Below are 20,494 nucleotides of genomic sequence, written 5' to 3'. Positions count from 1 at the left end.
TTTATCCCCCGTAGGCGAAATTTTCATGTTCATTTCTCTCTCTCTCTCTCAAATGCATTTGTTTTGAAGAGATGAAATGCTATTATATTTTCCTCTTACTCACAAACTAGTCAAGATAAGTGGTGCCCATCTAAGTTCAATTCAAGTATTATTTTTTGGGTTATGTCTAGTCTATCCAATCACAATCTAAGTTGTGCTTTAGTGAGAGTGGCCAATTTCCTGTTCTGTAGATAAGTTTGTATTTTTTGTATCTTAATGCGATTTTTTTTAAATGAATTTGTTTATTAATTTATTATTATTTTTGTATTATTTTTAGGTAAATTATAAAAAACATCTAACTAACAATTTCTATAAACCACCTCTGTGTTTTGACCCTAACAATGGCCTCCCCTATAGTTTTGAAAAAAAAAAGCATTGCTAATGCCTCATTTCCCTTGGCTTTTTAGTAACAATGACATTAAAGTTACCAAAATACCTTATCATTGTTAATGCATTACCATACACAATTTAAAGTTTCAACTTTACCCTCCACTAATTTATTTTGTCAAACAACTTTCAAAGAACGATTCTCCTTACTCTTCTTGGACAAAGTAAGGCAAAAAAGGCTGAAGTGAAGTAAAACTAATGCATTACATCAACATTTTATATTTGGAATGATGAAAAAAATAAGGTATTTGCACTTTTGTTTTCAAAACAATAGAAGAGGTTTTTGTTAAGGTCAAAACATTGGGGAGTTTCATAGGATTGTTAGAAAACTTAAGGATGTTTTTATAATTTTCCTTATTTTTAAATGGAATTTAAAATGATTAAACTATGTTTAAACTTGATATTTCATATTATTTTTTGAAATTAGTAAGTTAAATTTAATTAAGTATATAAGTTTTTATTAATTTTAAATTCCTTATGAAATTTAATTAACTATATTAAGTTTTTATTTTTTAGTAGAACTTAAGTTGGTTTTAAATTAGTACAAATTAATTATAAAACTAATAATTCTTAGATAATTTTTTATTAGTTTTATATTAATTTTAAATTTATCTTATTCATTTTATTAACTAAATTCTTTTTATTATATTAATAAAAAATATTTTTATCAATAATGATATAGTGGTATTTGGCCGACCTATAGATCTTGACACGTGGCGTCAATCAGACATATCCTAGCCACCCATCACCAACCACTGCCAACCGTCGCCACCTACTCCCAACTACTCCTCATCTCATGAAACTCCAACTATAAAAAGGGGTTCTCACATTGAGGTAAACACACACTAGAACTTAAGCTCTAAGTCTCATCTCTTGCTTGGTCCGACCCCTCACAACTCTCGGCTAACTTGATCGTCGGAGTCTCCGCCCTTAGGATAACTCACAGGGCCTCTGACATCTTCTTTCTCTCAGCAGGTTGGACCCGTTGGTCTCAGACACTGGAAATTATGTTGTTATCGTTGGCTCCATATTTGGTAGCAACAAATAACAATAATTAATAATTATTTTTATTTTACTTAGTAACTAAATTATTTTTATTATGGTGAATTATGCTTTATTGTTTTCAAATTGAATATAAATGGACTATAATTTGAAATGGAAGTAGATTATTTAACGTAATAATATATCATTGTATATCTCAATTTCAATATAATTAATCATTACTAATAATTACAATTTGAAATGGAAGTAGATTATTTAACGTATATATATATATATATATAATTATGTTTAAATTGAAATAGATATAGATAAAGGTTAATGAATTTTGTGAAAGTGGAGTAATGGAGAGAATTAATGAGAGGTTATCAAAAGAGTTAATGGGAAGGAGAGAGAGAGAGAGAGAGAGAGAGAGAGAGAATGGTGAGTTAATGAGAAGTGTTAAAAGTCTTAAATGTGATTGGCCACTAACTACTTAAGTTATTTTGTTTAAACTTAAAATTAGAAAATAAAAAAAAAACAGAAAAAAGATAAGTGCTTTTGAGAAGAAACCAAAAAAAAAAAAAGATAAATAACTTTGAGAAGAAACCATAAAACAGGAAAATGCTTACTTGGCACATTCCATTTTAATATATAGATATAGATGCCTTACAAATTTAGTGTAGCAAGCTCTCTAGCTTTTTTTCCTTTATTTTTTTTTTCAAGAAAGGAGGTTAAGTTTATTTCTTGTTCAACACACGACTTACAACACTCCATTGATGTCTTCCCTTTCTATCTACTTTTCTCAAAGGCTCTTAATTTGTATTCATTTTGCCCTAACATTTACTTAATTACATCTTCACCACCACCGGAATCTCCAACGCAGTTATCTATGGCCAATGTGATAGGATCTCTTGTATCAACCGATAGAGGATGACTTCTAATACTGGAAATAAATGACCAGTGGTTGATATAAAAGACAATCAATGGAAAATAAAATGATAAATATAGGGGAGAAGGAAACGATGCTTATGAGAATGACGATTCTAACTGTTTAAATGTATATGCAGAAAAGAGAGAAAAAAATAGGATCTTATCCATCATTTGAGAAACACAAAATCTTCGTGTAACTAGAGACTTAATGGTATTAACTATTAGGCTATGTTTGATTTGAAGGAAAATGTAGAAACCAATATACAAGGTTTGTAAAGGTTTTCTCACTTTTCCTTTCCGTTCTCTACCTTTTCCATCAAATAAAAACAGCCTTAAGAGCGTCAATGGATGGGGCAAATGAATAGAAAATGGAATAATGAAAAACCCAGACAATGAAGAAGAAGCCTCGTTTGGACAATGAATATTTGTATGAACAATGAAGTTGGCCACCTTATTAACTAGATTGAACGATGGATGGAGTTGGACAAGGAACAAAATGGTGAAAATTATATTTTCTTGAGAAGTGCAAGCCTATTATAGTTCATCTAGACAGCATGTAATGATTTGGTTTTCAAGGGTTCAATTTTCTACCCACCTTCAATTATCAACCAGACTTAAATATTTGCAAATATGAAATACACTAAATGAATCCAGTGTTCACAACTTGCCTCACTCCCCTTTGATTGTCAACTCAACTAGGTGGTCAAAACCACTAGCAAGAGTGGTGAAACTCAACATAGATGGTGCTGTAGGGACCATTTCTTCTGGTGGTGGTATGATTCTTCGCAACAGTGCTGGAGAACTTCTTTTTGCTAGAGCAACTCCCTTCCAAAAAGAAAGCCTGTTGATCGTTGAAACTTTGGCTTTGGTGGAGGGTTTGAAACTGACTTTAGAGGTGGGTATTTCTCACATTATGGTTAAGAGCGATGCTCTCACTTTAATCAGATGTTTGTTGGTGGATTGGTTGGATCTACCGTGGTCTATTAGTGTCTTAGTTGTTGACTGCAAACAATTGCTACGTTGCTTCTCAAGTTACTTGATTTATCACATTCCTAGAAGAGCTAACATGGCTGCACATAAATTGGCTAAATTTGCTATTCAAGAGTTAAAACTTGGTCTCAAGTTCCTGAATTCCTCCTCAATACTATTATACAAGAGATGTAAACCGAGTTTGTTGATGAATGAATTTGCCCTAAGGGGCCTTCTAAAAAAGGAAAAAAAAAACAAAACTTGAAGTCACCTCTAATGCATTAAAACGTATAAAATATTTATATAAATTTTATATCATAGGATTTTATTTTGAGATTCCATATTCTCTTTGACAACCTTCTATTTACACCTAAATTACCTCCAAATTCCCTCTATGGTATAAATGGATTTAACTCACATTTATATTCAATTATACAATTTACTATTCGAATTCAATTCCATGTAGATATTGAAAATTAATATTCAATTTTGATTAAATATTTAAATATTCATTCAATTCGAATTCAACCAATTAATTATTTTAGATAATTAATATATATATATATATAATATTATCATATGAATATAAAAATTAATTTTATAACTTAAGCCTTAAATATTTAAATATCTTATAAGATGTAATGATATTCGAATTATCTAAATTCAATTGTTTATGTCAAATCTCCAATTTAAATTCAGATTTTTGGAACCGTTGACACCCTTAAAATTTTAAGTCACATGATTAAGGCTGTGTTTGGTTTTATGGAAAAAAGGTGGGGAAAGGTTTCATTCAAATTATGCAAGATTTTATCCTCTTGATATTTTTTTTTTGCCTTGACGGAAACAATAATTCATCAATTACCTCTTTTTTTTTGTTGAATCATCACTTGGTGCCTTCTTCCGGTTTCCCCCCCACCCAACTTTTGAAAAACGGACCCGTTCATATTGCCAAACACCTCGTTAGCGGTTATCCGGAGAGCCCGAATCGGCTGTCAGAGTGGGCTGTCCGCTTCAGCCTCTTTTGAACAACTTATCTGGAGCGGCTGAATTAGCTTAGTGAATTTTCGGCTCAGCCATCCCAAACGGCCAAACAGACCCTAATTTGTGAGTTTGGCATTCAACCGCCATGTCTTTTTCAAAACCCTAAACCCTTCTGATTGATTGTATTGATTCTTACCTTCCATTCCAAAATCCTCAAACCCCTCTTCTTTACGAAGCGTTAAACTATCCCTCTCAACCCCATGGTGATACCCCTTTAAGGCTTTAATTATTCTGTACCTTAACACTAGAGGATCTTCATCTATTCATAGAATCGTAGCAGATAATCAGAAGCTCGATGAGGAGACCCAAATCGAAGAAGGCGAAGGCGTTCTTTCGCAAGCAAAGTCGTCTCTCGGAGGTTCAGGAAATCGAGCTCCTCGAGTCATGGATCGAATCCGGAAAACCCGATTCAGGTTTGAATCCTCTGTCAATCTCACCATTGCCAGTCGACGATCCGGTTGGTCGCATCGGTGAGAATTCCTTCTCCCGTTACATTGGATGCGAGCGGTTCCATCAACTGCCTGTGTCTCAGAAAACGAAGGATGGGTTGCGTGAAGCGGGGTTTACAACTATGTCTGATATTCAGCGAGCTTCATTGCCGCATTCGTTATGTGGGCGCGACATCCTAGGTGCTGCAAAGACCGGGTCGGGTAAGACTCTCGCATTTCTCATACCGGTGAGTACTGTTCGATATTATAGATTTTTTTTTTTTTTTTCATTTGTTTGTCACCTAGAATTGTTTTTTTTTTAGGTTTTAATTTTAATTGTGATTGTTTTCTGTTATTTTCTGCAGTTTTATTTTGTTCATTTTGTTATCTTAATGTCTATATATTACTTAACGCCGCCCCAACTGTGAATTAATGCTCATGAAGCCTGTTTGATTCTTCATTCTTTTGTTTTACCTTTTTTTCTCGTAGCATTTAACTCATGTGTTTAATTGCCGAGTTTGCCATAGTTCAAATGTTGTTCAAATGACACTTTCTGTTTTAGTGTTGCACCATCATATAGTTCCAGACACCTATTTGTTACTCCTTTATTTTCCAAAACCCACAACTTTCTAGGGACAAAGAAAAAGGTTACTATAACGTAAATAAAAGTTCATCGTGATTCCATGTCTGAAAGGTCTCATTATTTGGTTAACATGTTTCAGTCCCAGCAACTTACACTGGGTATTGATCATTTTCAATTTTAATTTTAATAGCTGCCTTTATATCAGAAAAAGAGTTAATCTATGTTGGATTGTCCACAATTTCTCTTGAATAAAGTGAAACAATCTTGTAACTATTTCCTTTTCAGGTTTTGGAGAAGTTATACAGGGCAAGATGGGGTACTGAGGATGGAGTAGGCAGCATCATAATATCCCCAACAAGAGAATTAGCAGGTCAAACCTTTGAAGTATTAAAAACCGTAGGAAAGCACCATGGTTTCAGTGCAGGCCTCTTAATTGGTGGTCGTAAAGATGTTGACACTGAGAAGGAGAGTGTCAATGATCTTAACATATTAGTATGCACTCCTGGTCGACTTCTTCAGCACATGGATGAGACTCCAAATTTTGAATGTTCACAGCTCCAGGTCAAGATATATATTTTTCCCTTCATTTTTTTGCACACACTGCAAACACTGCAAATTCGGTGTTGGAACCTTCAATTTAGTGGATCTGATTAATTCAATGATTCCATCATCTGAAGTACTTTCCATCATACAAAAATATGGCTTAAATGCTTCAGCACAGGGTTGTTACAACACTCTAGCTCAGTGTTTGGTGCAAGGCACAAAAAAAAAATGCAAAAGGCATTTTTAACCCGAGGCGCAAGGCGTAAGGCAAGGCACACACCTTTTTGAAGCAAGGGACAGAAATTAAAAAATAAAAATTGCAAAAAGTATCAAAAATTCAAAAATAAATTAAGAAAATATTAAAAATAGTATTAATTAAAAAACAAACTTTAATTTTAAACTAAATGTTTTAAAGAGTCTATTAGCTCAAATTAAAATACATAAACATAACATAATACAAACATATTTAAAGTGAAAATGCAAAAAATAAAATAAAAAATAGCATATAAAGAACGTTCAAGCATGCCAAACTTTCAACTTCTTTATTTCATTCCCAATTGCATCATTTCAAATAGCTAATATGATGTTCAGCATCTTTCAGTCCTAATTCTATGAGCGACTTTTGTACCAAGCCCCTTGAGACAAGCTAAGACCCCCTATTTGTTAATGTTGTTAATTCATTCATCAAAGATATTTTTAGAAAATCTGTTGGTGCATTTGGAGGGAAAGAGACAATTGAATCCTTGAAGATGTCTCCCTGCCCATTGAGAAGCTTTGTGGCAAGGTTGAGAGGACTGTTCTGAAGTGGGCCTTGATCAATAAAATGTTTAGGGGACTAAATTATAATCATTTCATTGATCATTGGGGTTCTATTTTGTGGGATGACACCTTGGGGTTCTGAAGCTTTGGCATCTATGTGCTCCCTTGTAGCCGGCTGTAAAGGAAGTCTCTCCCTTTACAGCGATTTCCATCTAATGAAATTGATTACCACTTTTCAAAAAAAAAAAAAAAAAACATGGGACTTGTTTGGGCAAGGTGCCTTGTGTCTAGGCACACCTTTTAAATTACTGCACTAGCCTTTTTTTTTCATTGTGGCAGATAGAAGTGATTCTTACAATTCTGCTACACTTGTAGATAGTGCTTTGTTTTTCTTTCTTTTTTTTTTTGGGGGGGGGTTCAAAAACGGAGGATTTCTGTTGAGCCATATTATTTTTCTTTCTTTATTTTACTTGCTTTCCAAGATGCCTTCCTAAGTTGATCAAAGTCCTTTCTTTATAATAAAAGTGAAATTTCATCAAAGAAATTTTTTATAGGCACAACCACACAGGTGACAAGGGATCACCAAAAAATAGAAAATAAATAAGTTGCTCCAACCACCACCAAAGAAGGAGCACAACTCCCTGAAGAAATCCAGTCTCATATTCAAAACTCTTCGAACAAAACTAATCAAACTTCCTGTCATCGAAAGATATACTCAGCCAACAAAGCCCTTAACAAACCAATACAGCACCTTCAATCAATAACTCACAAAATTAACTCTGAAACTAGCCTTAAGCAGCTTACTAATTTTGTCTTCTCTTTGATAAATAAATTCTCTCCATCCCTCCAAGAAGAATCCTGCCATCCTTGTAACTCCAAGAAACTTAATCTCCATGACACCCAAATAATCCAAAATACACTCAAAATGCCTGTTTTATTTCATGAATGTGACTTCAGAATCTATGAATTTGTCTCTTCTTTCAACTCCAAAAATACATTTCTTTTGAACTTTTTTTTTTTTGTGAGAGGAGAAAAAAAAGGTTCACTAGTAAAGTAATTTTTGGTGTTAAAACTCTTCACCACCCAAAAAGAACAAATCTAATTCTTCCCAACTTGAACTTTTCTTTCAACTACCATTTCTATGTCCAACTTTTTATGTGCTACAAAAGCTTCATCAATTGGGGTGACATCTTCCATTTTTTCTAGCTCCTCTTTTTGCTTGGACTCATTTGAACTATTTTCATCATCATCCTCTGAATATTCAGAATTCTCAATGAATAGAAGGGATCTAGATGTCATATTCTGAATCCTGTTAGAGAATATCAATCTATTCAAGGACCTCTCCTAATAACTTAAGCTTTTAGGTTGAATGGTTCTTTGAGATGGTATCAGAGCCACTTTGACTAAGTAGTCTAGTGTTTGATCATCATTACCCCCATTATAATTAATTAAGTTTCAGCACAAGGTATGGGTGGACTTGTGCTTGTTCACATTTCAAGCCCAATGGACTTTCGTGTGAGGGGGCGTGTTAGAGAATATCAACCTATTCAAGGACCTCTCCTAACAGCTTAAGCTTTTAGGTTGAATGGTTCTTTGAGATGTTGAAAGCTGTTACTTTTTCTAAGTATAGTACCGTAGGGGTACTATTGTACTTTTACCTTTTTATTTTTTTAGTTGTTGTCACCCTATTATATATAACAAATAGTTGGCGCTGCCATCATGCTTTTAACTCTCAAATATTTCTTCTCTTCTGCTCTCTCCTCTTTCTTCCTCTCTTTTCTCCTTCATCATTGCACTGATAACATGGTATCAGAGCGGGACCATTAGATTTGAAAAGGAGAGATTGCCAAGACTTCCAGATCTTCCGCCACCATCTACAATTCGAGTGGTTGAAGATCTGCTGCCATCATCTACAGTTCTCACGCCTGAAGTAATCTCTATTCTTCCCTCTCTCTTTTTTTTTTTTTTTTTTTTTTTTTTTTTTTTTCTGGCCGTGTGCCAGGGCAGAACCTGTATTAGGTCTGCTGATTGAATGTGAGGTGACCAGCACCTCTATATTTCCTTTTTTGTGGGGTTGACTGACCCCTGGAAAATTCTGTAGGTCGATAAAGACCTTTATGTGCTGCGATAGCAGCTTTTATGCTGAACCGTAAGGTCAAGGTGACCTGTACTGTAACAACATCTGTGTTTGATGCGTAAATCCAGAATTGATCTGTCAGCCCTGTAACTGCACTGGTGTTTATCTAAAGGGGGGCTTGTTAGTGCTGTGGTATTGTAACAACACCTATGATTTTTCAAAGAAAAAGGGGGACTCCCTTTTCTTCCTTGGCGTTAGCCTTTTTCTAGATTTTGCCCCACTCTTAAGAGTTTTTTGAACCTGTTACCATGAGCAGTGAAGATTCTGCTACAAGTGGGGGTGTGGACCTATCTTTTCCCATTGCTGTTATTCCTCTCGACGGTTTAAATTATTTGGAATGGTCAAGAGGGATTAAGTTGTACATTACTACAAGGGGAAAGATAGGTTATATAAATGGGAGAATCAAAGAACCCAATTTTGGGAGTTTTGAATATGATAGATGGAACCAAGAAAACAACATGGTCATGTCTTGGCTTTTAGTGTCTATGCAACCTCAAATAAGAAGAAACTTTATGTGGGCTGAAACGGCAAATGAAATCTGCGAACAGGCAAAATCAACCTATTCTGAGCTGCATCACTATGCAAAGATTTATCAGTTACAGGTAGAATCGTCCACTTGTAAACAGGGGGAGAGGTGTCTTTCTATGTACTACTCAGACTTGACCTTTGTCTGGAAGGAGTTAGATCATTATCAGAGTGTGGACTGGAAGTGTGATGAAGATGCAAAATTATACAAGAAACTTATATCTCAGTAGAGAGTGTTTTCTTTTCTACATGGCTTGAATCCGACATATGAATCCATCAGAGTTCAGATCCTAGGTAGCAAGGATCTTCTCTTCGTCCAAGAAGTTTATGCTCTTGTATAATCAGAAGAAAGTAGAAGGAACTTGATGAATAGTTTTGGAGGGGATGCAGTTGGGTTGGCAGCAAAAGGAAGTGTGATTACAGGTGGTGGGAATACCTTTAAGAGAGGGGACTCTAAAAAGGGGGCGGATGACAAAGACAAACTATGGTGTACTCATTGCCAGAAACCCCGACACACCCGAGATACATGTTGGGATCTTCATGGGAAGCCAAAATGGGGTCAAGATTTGAATAAGAAGCAATGTTCAGATCTGAATAAAAAGTCAGGACAGCAAAGTACAAGAAAGAACACTGTGGCAAACATGGCCTCTTAGGAAAATCAGCCCCCCATTACTACCGTGACACTGACTCACGTCTCTGGATCTGACCCAAGGGAGGATATTATTAATTCCTTTCGTGACCATTTAGAGCTCTATGATAGAGCAATTCGTCAGATGGATGCCCCTCCCTCAACTTCATTTGCGTCTACATTAGGTAACTCTGCCACAACTTTCCATGTTGCATCTCATATTCCTGACACTCCCTGGATCATTGATTTTGGAGCGTTTAAACACATGATTGGTATGCCCTCTTACTTTTAAGCCTATCACCTCCTTTCTGGAAGAGACAATGTGAGACTAGCTGATGGATCATACACTACCATAACTGGTTAAGGAACCATTTCTCTTCCTTTTGGCCTTACCCTCTCTAATGTTTTACATGTCCCGAAATTTCCCATTAATTTGTTCTTTGTTAGTAGTATTACTAATTCCTTAAATTGATCAGTAACATTTTTTCCTTCTTATTGTGTGATACCGGATCTGGCATCGGGGAAGACGATTAGTAGAGGATGTATGGTGGATGGACTTTACATGCTGGAGAATAAGGCTGGTCTTTAAGTCACAAAGTCTAAGAGTCAGTCCTGTAAGAGTCAAGTCTATTTATGGCATTGTCGTGTTGGTCATTTATTTTTTGAGTCTTTAAAAGTGGTGTTTCTAGAATTGTTTAAGTCAGTGTCAATTTCATATTTTTCTTGTCAAACTTGCCAATTGAGTAAGCAGTGCAGAACTCATTTTCCTTCAAAAATTAATAAATCTGAATTTCCTTTTCACATTGTTCATTTTGATGTGTGGGGCCCTGTTACTTTACCATCTGAGAGTGGCTACAAGTATTATCGATGATTATTCTAGACATACATGGGTATATCCCATGCGGACCAGGGATGAAGTACCAAAAATTATTCAAGATTTTCAGCGGATGATCTTCACCCAATTTCAAACTGAAATCCAAAATTTTTAATCAGATAATGCCAAAGAGTATTTTCATAGTAATCTCACGGAATTTTTTGCTTCATGTGGTTCACTTCATCGTATCTCTTGTGCCCGAACACTACAACAAATTGGTGTTGCTGAAAGAAAGAACCGACACCTCCTTGAAGTGGCCCGAGGTTTACTAATCCATATGAATGTCCCGAAATGATTTTGGCTTGAGGCTATCCTTTGTGCTACCTATCTCATCAACCGTATGCCCTCTCGTTGGTTAGAGTGCAAAGCCCCACATTGGCTTCTTTTTCCTAAGGCTCCCCTTCTTTCCCTTCCTCCTCGTGTGTTTGGCTGTCGTTGTTTTGTCCAAAATCTGTCACCTACTCGTGGAAAATTAGACCCTCGTGCAATAGTACGAGGAGAAATTGGTTCAACTCCCTCCTATTCCTGATCCTCCTCCTTTTTTTGTCTTCTTTCGTCGTCACAAAGGCTAACCAAGTTCAAGAGCTGTGGAGAACCTAGAAGTTGTACCTACAATGCCACCAAACTCTCCAGGGGCGGATCATACTCACTCGGGTATCTTGGTTCCTATCGATGTCCCTGATTCTATTGCTATTGATACCTCTGGTGCTAATGACCTTGACCTTCTTATTGCTCATAGGAAAGGTGTTAGATCTTGCACCACTAAACACCCCATTTCTCACTTTGTTTCGTATGAAAACATTTCACCCTCTTTTTGGGCCTTTCTCACTTCCATTGACAATGTTCCTATCCCCAAGAATGTGGCTGAAGCTCTTTCAGTACCTGAATAGACAGATGCTATGAAGGAAGAAATTAATGTTTTGCATAGGAATGGCACATGGGAACTAGTAGATCTTCATAAGGGAAATGATCCACTTGGATGTAAATGGGTGTTCACAGACATAGGGCTGATGGTACGGTGGAGCGGTATAAAGCTCGTTTAGTGGCAAAGGGGTTTACACAAGTGTATGGAGTTGATTATGCAGAGACTTGCACCCATTGCCAAGATGAACTCCATTAGAGTCTTTTTCTCCATTGTTGCTAATCTTGATTGGGATCTACATCAGCTTGATATCAAGAATGCATTCCTGAATGGTGACCTTGAAGAGGAAGTTTACATGGTACAACCCCCTGGTTTTCGGGCTCAAGGTAATGAACAGAAAGTGTGCAGGTTGAAGAAGTCATTATATGGGCTGAAACAATCACCGAGAGCCTGGTTCAACAAGTTCCATGCAGCGGTTCAGCAGAAATGATACAAACAATGTCAATCTGATCACACATTGTTTGTGAAAAGAGGGGAAGGAAAAATTGCTGCTTTGATAGTATATGTTGATAATGTAATTATTTGGATGCAGGTGGACACCTCCAAATAGTCTACAAAGCTTGTTTTCCTCCTCGCCTATTGAATTCTCAATGAAAACATCAAGAATTATGTGGAGATGCGTGAGAGCTGTTGTTTGTTGGACACTATGGGAGGAAAGAAATGGAAGAATCTTCTCGGAAAAGGAGAGAGGCTTGGAAACTTTGGTAGAGTTGATTCATATAAGAGTAATACACTGGCTGAAGACAATGAAGGAGTTTACAGATTTTTCAACAAATGATATGCTAAGAAAGTGGAAAGAAGTTGCTAGCTCAGTTACAAGGAAGAAGACTTTGAATCTCATGGTTTTGTCAAACTAAATTTTGATGGCAGTAGCATGGGGAATCCAGGGCCTTCGGGTATTGGGGAGTCCTAAGGGATGAGAGAGGTAATGTAATAGCTATGTTCTCATGTCCAATTGGAGTGGGAGACTCCTTGAGGGCTGAGGTGTTAGCAGTGTTGGAAGGGGTACAAAGGGCCAAAGAAATTCAAGTCAAGAAACTGCTTATAGAAGGAGATTCTGTGATTGTTGTGAATTGGCTGAAAGAAGACACTTCCAAGATGTGGAGCTACAACAATGAGAAAAGAAACGTCAAGTGGCTGATTAAGGATATGGAAGTTCATGTACTTGGGTTAGAAGAAATGCTAACTCCTTTGCTGATGGATTGGCTAGGCAAGGAGTTTTTAGAAATTCTAGGTTTTGGGCTCAATTGTGAAGGTCTGAGTGTTTAAATCAGTTGTACTTCTTTTCTGGGGAGTTAAGTATCTTTAGCTCCCCTTCCCTGTAACTTTTTTCCTATTTTAATGAATTATGTGGTTATTGATAAAAAAAAATAATTATCACTGGCAATTGGAAGGATGAAATCCAAAAGTTGAAGATTTTTCTTGCTACACAGTTTGAAGTAAAGGATCTAGGTCCCCTAAGATACTTCCTTGTAATTGAAGTTGCCCGCACACAAAAGGGTATCTTCATTTCCCAAAGGAAGTATGTCCTAGATCTACTCTAGGATACAAAAAAATTGGAGGTGAAGCCAGTTGATTCCCCTATCTTTCTATGACCCGCCCTGACATTGCTTATGCAGTCGGTGTTCTTAGCCAGTTCATGCATGCTCCCAAGACCACTCACCTTGAAGCAGCAGAAAGAGTTCTCAGATATCTTAAGAAGTTCCCAGGTGTTGGCTTGTTGTTTCAAAAGCACGGACATTTGAAAGTTGAAGTGTACACTGATGCGGATTGAGCAGGATCCTTGAATGACAGAAAGTCAACTAGTGGCTACTATACTTTTATAGGAGGAAATCTAGTTACCTGGAGAAGTAAAAAGCAGAATGTGGTAGCTAGATCCAGTGTTGAAGCTGAATATCGGGCAATGGCTCATGGAGTGGCTGAAATTATGTGGCTAAAGAATCTGTTGAGTGAGTTGGGTTTTCCAGTGTACAGACCTATAACCCTATTCTGTGATAACAAAGCAGCCATAAACATTGCTGCTAATCTAGTGTTACATGATATAACTAAATACATCGAAGTCGACAAACATTTTATCAGAGAGAAGGTTGTCGTAGGGGAAGTTTGCATTCCTTATGTCAGTTCTGAGGATCAACTTGTAGACATCTTTATAGAAGGGCTACACCACTCACGACATCATGATTTATGTGACAAGTTGGGCAAGATTGACATCTATGCCCCAACTTGAGAGGGGGAGTGTTGAAAGCTGTTATTTTTCCTAAGCATAGTACCACAGGGGTACTATTGTACTTTTACCTTTTTATTTTTTTAGTTGCTGTCGCCCTAGTATATATAACAAATAGTTGGCGCCGCCAGTATGCTTTTGACTCTCAAATATTTCTTCTCTCTTCTGCTCTCTCTCCTCTTTCTTCCTCTCTTCTTTTCTCCTTCATCACTGCACTGATAACAAATCCTTTATGACAGAGTTTAAGAAACAATAACCAATGCTTTTACTACAATTTTTAAATTGTATAAATTCATATAACCACTAATATTGGTACTTAAAATTGACCTAAACTGAAAATAGTTTACAAAAGACAAAAAAGCATATCTACAAGTTTTCCCCTAGACTATCAAAAGGGAACAACATAAAATTTTCTTTGCCGAGAGGGTATCTTTCCTTCTTTTTCAACTGCAAAGATTATTGGGTCAATGCCTCCACCCTCACCACACATATCTTACCCTCACTTTCCGGTCCATAAACTGTTCTATACCCATTAATCATCTATAGAGTAATCTATTTTTATTGCTCATAAAAGGAAGTTTCCTTGCAATTGGGCATTCCCTTCCATCTTCTGCATCCTTGGGTCTAGGAAGCTCTGTACCTAGAGGGTTCCTGGAAGTATCTCAATTTTGACTTAACCATTGTATAGTTGTTTTTAACTCTTGAATCACTTTATTAATGGCTATACATATTACATAACACATTTGTCTCTTGTTTTTAAGGCATATAGTTTTCTCTCTTTCTTCCTCATGTAGAAATATGAAATGAATTGTTTTTTCAAATCCCCAGTTTGAAACCACTTATTCCTCTATTTATTTTTTGTTCTGCATTAGCTCTTTTTGGCCTATAATTATATCCACATTTGTTATTAATACAATACCATTTAAAAAAAAAGTTGTTCATATTACCTTTTGCCTGTTGTGTTAATTTAGCTGCTGAATTACTTATATTTTCCTAGTCAGGATACAGGTTTTGGTGCTTGATGAGGCCGACCGGATTCTTGATGTGGGATTTAAGAAGGCTTTAAATGCAATTATTTCACAGCTACCAAACCAGAGGCAGACCTTGCTGTTTTCAGCAACACAAACAAAATCAATTCAGGATCTTGCTAGGCTAAGTTTGAAGGACCCGGAGTACCTAAGTGTGCATGAGGAGTCTGTGGCAGCCACTCCTGATCGCTTACGTCAAATTGCAATGATTGTTCCTCTTGACCAGAAGTTGGACATGCTCTGGAGCTTCATAAAAGCGCATCTTACCTCAAAGATTCTTGTGTTTCTTTCAAGCTGCAAGCAGGTAATTTAACACCATTCTCCCTGGTTGAGAACGATTCCTTTACTTGACCAAGAGGATTAATATAGTGTGTACCATCTTGTGTGATGGTAAACTATACCTTGGTCAAGAGATGGGAGCATTTTTTACACATGGAAGACGGTTGGAATTATCCAGTTTCAGACCTGAGGGTCCTGAGGAGCCAACCCCCTCTTTCTCTCTAAACAGGGGAAAGAAAAAAAAAGAATTTAATATAGGGCTTATAATGTATAATGTAGGACCTTCAACAGTTTAGAAGTTTCTGAATGGTCCTAGGGAAAATTTTCTGGGTTTGCTTCTGGAATCATTGCTGCATGCTTCTCACCTTATTACCACTTTTCTTGGATGAGATCCGTTGTAGGGATCTGCTGCATACATTATGTGTGTTCCACAGGCGGAAGATGTTGGCTTCTCCCTGAATACTGTTGCAGCACAAGCATTCACCTGCCTCACTCATGCTTGATTTGTCATAATACAATATTTGCAAATTCGTAGTAGTTGCTATTCCTGTTTTTGGTTTCAATTAGATGTCACTGTCTGGCAGGTAAAATTTGTATTTGAGGCATTTAAGAAACTACGTCCTGGAATCCCTTTGAAGTGTCTGTATGGGCGGATGAAGCTGGAAAGGAGAATGGGGATATACTCTCAATTCTGTGAACAAAGATCAGTTCTTTTTTCTACTGATGTGGCATCAAGGGGCCTTGATTTTGATAAGGCAGTTGACTGGGTCGTTCAGGTAAGTATTGGTGAAATGGTGGTTCAGTAATAGGAAAAAAGAAGCTTTTTTATTGTTCTTGTCAGTCAGTCTTAGATCTAGTTATGCTGTTTATCCAGGTGGACTGTCCAGAAGATGTTGCAACTTACATTCACAGGGTTGGTCGTGCTGCCCGTTTTGGGGCTAGTGGTCAGTCAGTCTTATTTCTGGCGCCCTCAGAAATAGAAATGCTGGCAAAATTGCAAGCGCAAAAAATACCTATACACACTATTAAGGTAAGACCATATTTATCTTGTGCATTTATCTGTCTTGTTGGTTAGGTATTGTGATTTGTGACTACAGGGTGAACCAACAGTAAGGTTCCATATTTTCCTCTCATGTTGCTATAAATCTATAGTAGATTTTTACATTCGGAACTTGAAGTTATGGACATATTTCTGAATGCTACACTCTGTATTAGGGGTGCAACTTTTGCTGGTTAGGGTTGGGGTTTTGTCAAAATTTCAATGGGCCCAGCCCGAGCCCGAAACAGTGTAAATTGTTAATTTTGGCTAACCTGACTGGCATCCCTTGTCCTCCCATTCAAATAAATAAATGAATAAATAAAAATAAAAAATTTATGGTGTGTCTAATTGATAGATGCCCCATGAATTAGGATTTCTTTTTTCCATTATTTTTAAAAGTTAATTTTGTTTTCAAAAACAAAGTCAACCTTGTTATTGAACATCCCCTAAATGATAGTGGATCCAGTGACTTGTTAGTCTGAACAAACTTTCAGATACTCATGTTTTCAAGTATTGAGTGTATCAAAGCATCAATATTCTCACCACTTTTTAGTTCCATCTGTCAATTTATTCAGAAAAGAGATATCATGGATGTATATTAACCTTTGGAAATTAACATTAACCCTAATTCCTTATATTTGGTGTATCGGCAACATAAAAAACTGATAAATATCGTACAGATATGGTATGATATGTATTGATAGGTTCTATTAGATTTAAGCACACTTAAAGGGAGAAAACTACTTTTCTCTGATGAGTTTCAGATATAAGTGGCAATGTTTCAGATTTCCAAATTACACTAGCTGCACAAAAGGTGATGTTGCTAAAATTTCAACTTCTCTAGAAACTCATAATTCTATAATAATAATAATACTCTTTTACTAGTTATGACTATTTAAACCCATTGCAAATCATATACATATTAAAAAAACAAAAATGGACTCAAGATAAGAAAAAAAAAAAATACCAACTTCTAGTTCAGAAGAAAAATTGAGAAATCTAATTTTCCAGTCTTTTTCCTCATTTTTATCTGTAGTGTTTATCATATACATTGCTTATTACAGCTTTAATTGCCGATCTTTTTCAGGCAAACACAAAAAGATTGCAACCAGTTACAGGATTGTTAGCAGCAATGCTAGTAAAGTATCCAGATATGCAGTACCTAGCTCAAAGGGCTTTCACCACATATTTGAAGTCTATATACCTTCAGCGAGATAAAGAAGTTTTTGATGTGACGAAATTACCTATTGAAGAGTTCTCTGCATCATTGGGTCTGCCCATGACCCCCAAAATCCGTTTTCTGAATCAGAAAAGCAAGTGCAGAAAGGAGCCCAGTGAAGGTCATCCTCTTCAACAACAGAATGATAGTGAGGATGAGATGGTGAAAATCCGAAAGAAAAAGTTGGATGTTAGTAAATCCAAGGAAGAAGTGGAAGATGGTTTCCTTTTAGATAAGGAGGAGACCCCACTAGAAGAGGGAGGAAATGATGCTTCCATGTATGATATCTCCATGAAACTCTCTATCTTGAAACCAAAAGTGATTCTATTTGGGACTGTAGAAATAATCTACCAACACATCCTGGTGCATATGAATTGTGTATAGGCGAAGGTCCAGATTTGATTTGTGCCACTTAAATATATCTCCTATGTTGAAGGTTGGCCTCAACGGATGTTAGAACCATTTCCTCTGTAGGTTCTACTGCCTACAAGAGGAATAGATTTTACTCATAAGAAAAAGGAAATGATATTTGTCATCCTAATGAGCCAATTTTGGTGTAGGAGATCATCCAAGTTGGAATTGACGGCAGCTTTAACCTTCCTGGATCCATGCCACATACATGCACAGGCTGATGTTGTTAGATCATCCCTATTTAATTGGTTCCTTGAATATCTCCATTTTATTTAATCTTGTTTTGGAGCTTGAGTTAGGATTTGATTTTGTTCTGTTGATTGTTCTTCATCATAGACCAGCAACAAGGATTCTGAAGAAGAAGAAGCTGAAGATAAACATACATAGACCCGTTGGGACAAGGGTCGTTTTTGATGAGGAAGGCAATACACTTCCCCCGCTTGCAACATTAGCTGACACAAACAGTGGAGATGGCGTGCTTCAGCTAGACAAAGGTATATGCTGTAAATTCTGTACCATTAGTCGACTGGTGCTCTTAGCATAAAGGATTTTTTTTTTTTGAAGTGTACAGCTAAGTGCGGAAAATTCTTACAAATAAGTGATAAGTCGAACTTTGTATTCCTTATTTGCTGCAAACTGATATTTTGTTGATTCACAAGTTTTATCTCATCATGGGCAGCGTATTTTCTTGCCCATTGTATCTTTGTTAGCTCAATCTGTAATGTTTTGCATTATTATGCGTCTGATTTTGTTGCAGTAAAAGAACGGTATGAGAAAATGAAAGAAGAGATGAGGCGGCAGGACAAGGAGGACAAGCTTCTGCACCGCCAACGTCTTCGAGAAAAGCGAATTAAGGAGAAGATGAAACTGAAAAGAGGGAGAGCAGAAGAAGAAGATGATGATGTGGATGATGAGGATATTACTAGGTCCGATGGAGAAGAAACTGGTGATAAGACAACCAAAAGATCAAAAATATATTTCGACAGTGACAGTGATATTGAAGAGAAGAAAGGAAAGAACAGATTGGGTATCCATGCTGATTCCATTTCACTAGCAGAGCAAGAGGCCCTGGCTCTTAAATTATTGAGTTCTATGCATTCATAAGTTACAAAAGTTAAAATACTGGCTTTAGGTTGCAGCTTGTGGAATGTGCATCACTGTCCACAATTAATTTTACTATGCAGTGGAGCATTTGTTTATAGAAGTATAGAACATATAGTCTTTACTTTTCCGTTGCTAAATTTTGGATATGGAGAAAATTATGCTTCTGAGCCAGGATATTAGAAATTACTTGAAAGAAACATAATTGTGTACAAGTACACCTTAAAGGTAGCAGTTCCATTTTTTTGCTTTCGGGTTGATCGTTAGGGCCTGTTTTTTTCTTCTTAGAGGAATCTTTTAACTTTATGATAAAAATGAGTATTCATTTCTTCTCATCTCTTATTAGTGCAATCATACATTTTTTTTGTTTTTCAATGATACTCCCAAAAAGATAAACAAAAGTTCGCTTGTATGAGTTCAAAATGGATATTTGATATTTTTCAGAATTCAGAACATTCTCAGCATTCAGAGTTTAGAAGAAATATAAGTTCACCAATACCATTATATCTCTTAATGTAATTATTGCACTTTTAGATGTCAAAATTTAGAGAAAATGAACATTCCTTTATATTTATTTAGTGTCAAGGTGAGATATATGAAGAACATTCACTAAACAAATCCACTCTCCATTGCATTCTGTTCGTTTGAGTGGCAACCACATCTTATAGCTGTTGAATTGAGTCTCAGACCGACCTGGGTGCTGCATTATAAACTATGCAGTAAAACAAATAGAACTTCGCCGTCTTTCTTGAAATGTACAAATACTTTCTCGCATGCGACCTAATACCAGGTGAGCGCTGGGATAATATGAACCACTCGATCTAATACTCATGCTGCGTTTGGTGGGGCTTATTGTCTGTAAACGGGCTTTTAAGTGTTTTTTCGATAAACACTTTAAAAACGTTAAAAATCTGCTTGACAAAGCGCTTTTAATAAAAAAACACATAATAACATAGCTTGGTTCAAAACGAGCTAATGGCAAGGGGGTTTCAATCAATCCATTCTCATGAATAAAACAAGAAAATGCATGAATTAGGGTTGGTTTCAATAATTCCTGGCTCGTTGCAGAAACTACAGCTGGAGCCATGGAGTGCTGAGAATCAATATTTGATCAAATTTTTAGGAAAAAAAAAGGAGTGGCTGGAAACCGAACATGGTTATGGTCTGTTGCCAACGAAAAGTGAAAGGTGGGGCAAGGGTTTTAAAATCAACAGATGCATTTTGAGTATTAAGAAAAGTTTAAATGGGCAAAATTAGGATTGAAAATAAGAAGCGCTTCTTAAAATGTGAAAAAAAAGAAAAAAAAAACTGCTTTTGTAATGGGTACTTTTTGGTGGAAAAAAGCGAATGGCATTAGATGTTCTGAAACGCACGTCAAAAGCCAAAATAACAGCAGAGTACAGACCGATAAAATAGAACTTTGGCTGTCCACGTTCGACAGCCAGTG

At 36.4% G+C, this 20,494-nt stretch overlaps 1 protein-coding gene across 1 annotated transcript; it reads left to right on the top strand.

Annotated features, from left to right (window-relative positions):
* Positions 1-4,388: 4,388 nt before the first annotated feature.
* On the top strand, positions 4,389-19,313 carry LOC104610911 (DEA(D/H)-box RNA helicase family protein). Its single transcript, XM_010277764.3, has 8 exons — positions 4,389-5,023; positions 5,644-5,919; positions 14,979-15,302; positions 15,862-16,053; positions 16,152-16,307; positions 17,404-17,813; positions 18,283-18,440; positions 18,704-19,313. Exons 1-8 carry the CDS (start codon positions 4,643-4,645, stop codon positions 19,048-19,050), a joined length of 2,244 nt encoding a protein of 747 aa, XP_010276066.1. The 5' UTR covers positions 4,389-4,642; the 3' UTR covers positions 19,051-19,313.
* The last annotated feature ends 1,181 nt before the right edge of the window (positions 19,314-20,494 follow it).

The sequence above is a fragment of the Nelumbo nucifera genome, chromosome 1, assembly GCF_055504915.1.
Source record: "Nelumbo nucifera cultivar China Antique chromosome 1, China Antique-T2T, whole genome shotgun sequence".
Taxonomy (NCBI): Eukaryota; Viridiplantae; Streptophyta; class Magnoliopsida; order Proteales; family Nelumbonaceae; genus Nelumbo; species Nelumbo nucifera.
Note: the sequence above shows the minus strand (reverse complement) of the source record. Positions and strands in the feature narration are given on the sequence as shown.